The following is a 4,943-nucleotide window of genomic DNA, read 5'->3' on the forward strand; positions in this document are numbered from 1 at the left end:
CGCTGGCGGCGGAGCGTGGCGGTGACCGTGCGCCGGCCTTCAGCTTTGTTACAGCTCCCACAAAGTTTGTGGGGGGGGTTGGGGTTTTGTTGTTGATTTTTGTTTTGAGGGGTTTTTGTGGGTTATTATTATTGTTGGTTTGGTTTGGTTGTTTTTTTTTTTCTCTGGGCTGTTCATCTCTGCTTTTCTGTCCCGGTCCCTTCTCTTTCTTGCTCTGCTACCTGGCACCTAGCGTGCCTTTGTTTCCTCTAGCCTCAATTTTGTCCCGCTTCCATGAAGCTTCCGCGAAACAACTTGCAGTACATATCTTAATTGGCTGGAGCTAACAAAAAGAAAGAAATTCCTTTGATAACTGCTCAGATCTTTTGAAATGCTGCTGTATGTTTTCTCCCCCTTCTAGATTATTTATGCAAACCTGAGGACAACATTTACAATATTGACTTCACCAGGTTTAAGATCCGGGACCTCGAAACTGGAACAGTGCTGTTTGAAATTGCAAAGCCCGCTGCTTCAGGTATGTCTTGCTAACATTGCAGGGAGGCTAGAGGGACTTGGAGAGCTGAGAAGTTGCCTGCAGGACACCTGCAAACCAAACGGAAGGGTCCTTTGATATGTCCTGGTGACTGAATTCCTCTCTTTTAAGCATAGGACTGAGTTTAGCTCAACATAAAAATGTCAAGTGATTATTGTGAGATGGGGGAGTGCTATCAACTGCCGAGCTTCCCCCGTTGGCTGGTTATGGTGCAGCATCTCTCACGGCTTTGGCAGTTGCGAGGGGGGATGTCCTGTGAGGCCGAGGGTGGTTTCAGATAGCAGATCTTTTCTGTATTACTCAGTGCCAGCGTGAGTCTCAGACCAATTATTAAACACCTTCAGTGCATAAGTAATAGCCAGCTTGTCCTGATCACCCGCTAGCCGGGATTACCTTCTGTCTGCGCTGTTCGCAGTGTAATGCTGAGCTGGTGTGTTTTCTAGAGCAAGATGAAGAGGAGGAAGATGACAACAGTGAACTGGACGCTAGTGCAGGCCGCTTTGTTCGTTACCAGTTCACCCCGGCTTTTCTTCGTCTTCGCACTGTCGGTGCAACGTGAGTATGAGCTCATAGAAAGAAGGGAGAATCAGATGTTTACAAAGCACCGCTTGGCAGTTTATAACAAAGCCGAGTCAAAGACTAGACAGAACCCATCTGAACACTGCAGATATCAGAGTCTGTCTTTCTGGAATCTGGGGTTTTTGGGTCCAAGGCTCTGTTCTTCCCAACAGGAAGAGAGGTCTTAGCTGGCTTTTCTTTCTTCTTGCATACAGAGTGGAATTCACAGTGGGAGAAAAGCCAGTGTCAAACTTCCGAATGATCGAGAGACATTACTTCCGAGATCGCTTGCTGAAGAACTTTGACTTTGATTTTGGCTTCTGCATCCCCAGTAGCAGGAACACATGCGAACACATTTATGAGTTCCCTCAGCTCTCAGAAGACCTCAGTAAGTATCTCCTTTCCCACACTGAGCTGTGTTTTGTTTGTGAGTGTCCATGTGCTCTCTTCCTCCCTCTCTCTGTCTGTGGTGGAAGTTGTGACTGGGATGGGGGGACAGGAACAGATACAGGTTCCTGGTTTAGGCTGTGTGTAATCTGGACTGAATTGCAGGTCTGCGCTGCAAATTCTCCCTTGAAAGTGAAAGCCTGAGACAAACTCTGTTGTCAAGTCACAGGCTGCAAGAACTGATCAGAGTCATGGGGCTGACGTGCCTGATGCCTTACAGGGTAGCCCAGAAGATAACAAAACCCTGAAAAAGCGTTCTCTTGGTAGCCACGCATCTGTTCTCAGCACTTACTTGGTAGCCTCCGGCTTTGAAACAGAACTGGCTCTTCTCTGAAAGGTGTGTTTTTGAGAACCAAGATCTCTGCAAATACGCGTTGCACAGGGTATGTTTGGCCTCAGGGGGTGGATAGAGCAGGAGCACGTGGGCCCTTCTGCGGCTGCCTAGGTGCAGGAGGTGGCGCAGGGTTTGTACCCGCCTGTCTAATCGTGGGGTGTGCCACCGCTCTTTCGTTTGTGGATTGCTGCCTCTGCTCACAGCCCTGATTGCTGCTCTGCTCTAGCGGTGGCTTTGCAGTTTCTGAGGTCATCTTGTGAGATTACTTGATCCCCCTTTCTTTGCTTCGGACAGCACTTGTTCTGCAAGTAGGAAGAGCAGGAAGAGGCAGGCCAGAGCTTTTGAAGCATGCTCAGCAGAGCAGTTTGTTTCCCTAACGTGGGCAGAGCAGAGCATCAGCCGGGTAAACCCAGCAGAGTGGCAGAGTCCTTTTTTACTCCGGCTCTGTGCTGTCTGGTGGAGTGTGGCAGGCTTTTGAACGTAACTGAGCTTTCTCTTCCACAGTCCGTCTGATGGTTGAAAATCCGTATGAAACCCGCTCAGACAGCTTTTACTTTGTGGACAACAAGTTGATTATGCACAACAAGGCTGACTACGCTTACAACGGAGGACAGTAATCGTGCTGTGTCCGCTGGACGCTGTGACGCTGTTAACCATTCCGGATGTCCAGGAGTGGGCTGGAGCTGCTGTCTCGTGCAGCACGGCTTCTTGCCAAACCTCTTCTCCTTGCTTGAGGCTGAAAACATGAAGCAAAGACGACAGCTCATGAAAGTAATGGAAATCTTCCTGCAACACTTCTCTGTCTGACACTCCGCATATCCTGCCTCCTACTCTCTGTTTCTGGTTACTTTCTGGTACCTTGATTAGGTCATGGTTCAGAAAAACCTACAACAATTCTTCTCTTTTAGAAAATTCTTGCTGTTACACTATAGTTAGTTTGCACCTTCAGTACTTCTGATGTTTCACCTATTGGGTGACTACCCTCTTTCAAGAGGTCAGATTGTTTGGGTAAGCTATTTTTTTAGCAGGAAAATTTTACCCCTTTAAGTAGCCAACGATGCCTGAAGAGCAGATACCTTCTTCAGTTGGACAGACCATCTCTTTAGTGCACAGTGGTTTAGTTTGTAGTGTGGCTGACACTGCTTTTAGGGTGCATCCCAATGTTTTCCAGTGGGAAAGATAAAGTGAGAGATTAATTCAGCTTCTAAGCAGTGCAGGAATCTTCCTTCTGCTCCCAGGGGCCTGGGCTCCCCCTGAGAACAGTTTAATCTGTGTCTTGCGCCAGGGATTTCACTGGAATTATGAGATGGGGGGAAAAGGGGCTGTATCCAGGTGGTCATCAAATCAGTCTGGTAGCATTTCTCTTGAGCTCTTGTGAGGAAATTGTTGCATTTTGGAGCTCGGGGTCAACCTTAGAGCTGAAGTTTATCTCACTGTATTTGCCTTTTCTCTCGCTTCCCATTGTGTAGGATTGTTGGCTCTGCTACAGAGCGTATTGGATTTTTAGATTGACAGCACATTGTCAGTCTAGCTGGGGTGTGGGGCAGGTGTCAGTCTAGTGGGGCGTAGAGGAAAAAGAGAGAGTGTGGAGGATCACTTGAAAAGTGTGTAGGAAGCAGAGCTTCCTGGGCTGCAAAGTCTCTGTGCTTTCGGACCTGCATGATAGTCAGAGGTGCTGGAAGGAGAGACGGTGGTGTTCCCAGTTCTGCTCTGCTGCAGTTGACCTGTTGGTAGCTAAAAGCTTCCCGGGTCAGGTCACTCAGTGTTGTGGGATTCTTAAAGGGAGAACTGACATGATTCTCTTTTTAACTGTTTCAGCTCCCATCACTGCTTTGCTTATTTATGGTTTAGGAAGTTGTTCTGCCTGGGTAGTTACTGACTGACCAGAGGGTGTTATTTCACAGCTGTGACTGGGATCTGGCCTCAGGAAACAGTCGTGCAGTAGGAAAAGGAGACCCGTGTCCTCCAGCAGCTATGGCCCAGCAGGAGGCCCAACTCCTGACCATGCAAAACCTCAGCCAACAAAACCCTTTTCTGCCTGTTTTGCTGGTTCTCAAGACTGGCGGGTTTTTTTCCTGTCCCCTTGCTGGGCTGGTCAGTCGTGTCTCTTGTACATGGGAGTTAGGTTGTGTCTAGACTAGAGACCTTTGCTAGTATTAGTTCCGTTTGTTCCTTGAGACAGTTGAAACCTAACTCCTCAGTGGATATAACTGGTTACCAGTAAGATTCAGCGTAGTTAGCAGAATTAGTAGGGTGGGCATCACACCATGTTAATGCATAGACAGCAGCAGGAAACCACGGCCTTTACCTCGCAGATTAATGACAGTAACTTTGGTGTAGAAGAAGACCAGCTGGCATTAGGGTAAGCAGCGAGAGTATGTGGGGTGCAGCCATGAAAGTATCTCCAGCTCTTGGGAAGATATTTAATTATGATTAACCACATCAAATCACCTGTTCTGGGTGGGGCATTAGTCATGAGCAACCACAACAAATGTCTTGGGAATGCAGAAGGGCAAGGCCTGTGTGGAGGAAAGACGAAGAGCAGTTCTGCTACCATGAATCCCTCCAGCATCTCCAGAGGCACTCGGGCAAGCTGGTTGAGTTATTTCAGAGCTAGTTAAAGCTGCTTGTACGGTGGAGCTCGAGATGCCTCTTGCAGTGTTGTCTTCAGAAGGCTTTGTGCTGTGCTGGGAAACGTTTGTTTTGCTGGAAGTTACTTGTGACAAGGCAGAACTGCCCAGAAGTGTGGTTTTTCATCCTGAAGAGTTCTGAGATAGTGCTCAGAGTAGTGTCTGAAGAGCCTGCTAGTCATTCCTTGGGAAATCTCAGCATATTGAGGTGAATTTGTATGTAGTATAAATCCAGGTGCCTTTAAACATTACTTTTATCACATTTTCTGCATGAAGCAACCTCTTGCTTTTCTCAGGAGTGTGATGATTCCCATGGGTTTCCCATGTCACTGCGTAAATGTTCTGAAAAGGAAGATGGGCCATTGCCGGAGCGGACTGTTGGGGCAGAGGCCGGTTGGTGCGTGGTCCGGGGCAGCCGGGCCGGCTGTGGGGGTGTGGAGCC

The 4,943-nt window shown here is 48.2% G+C and overlaps 1 protein-coding gene across 1 annotated transcript; it reads left to right on the forward strand.

The window, feature by feature from the left end:
• Positions 1–400: 400 nt before the first annotated feature.
• UNC119B (unc-119 homolog B (C. elegans)) lies at positions 401–2,488 on the forward strand (the record flags this gene model as incomplete). The annotated part of the gene is made up of 4 exons (XM_010135225.1): positions 401–514; positions 976–1,087; positions 1,306–1,478; positions 2,376–2,488. Coding segments are annotated over 4 exons (512 nt in total), but the record flags the coding sequence as incomplete, so codon positions are not given.
• Positions 2,489–4,943: the final 2,455 nt, after the last annotated feature.

Source organism: Buceros rhinoceros, unplaced genomic scaffold, assembly GCF_000710305.1.
Source record: "Buceros rhinoceros silvestris isolate BGI_N320 unplaced genomic scaffold, ASM71030v1 scaffold33564, whole genome shotgun sequence".
NCBI classification, from domain to species: domain Eukaryota; kingdom Metazoa; phylum Chordata; class Aves; order Bucerotiformes; family Bucerotidae; genus Buceros; species Buceros rhinoceros.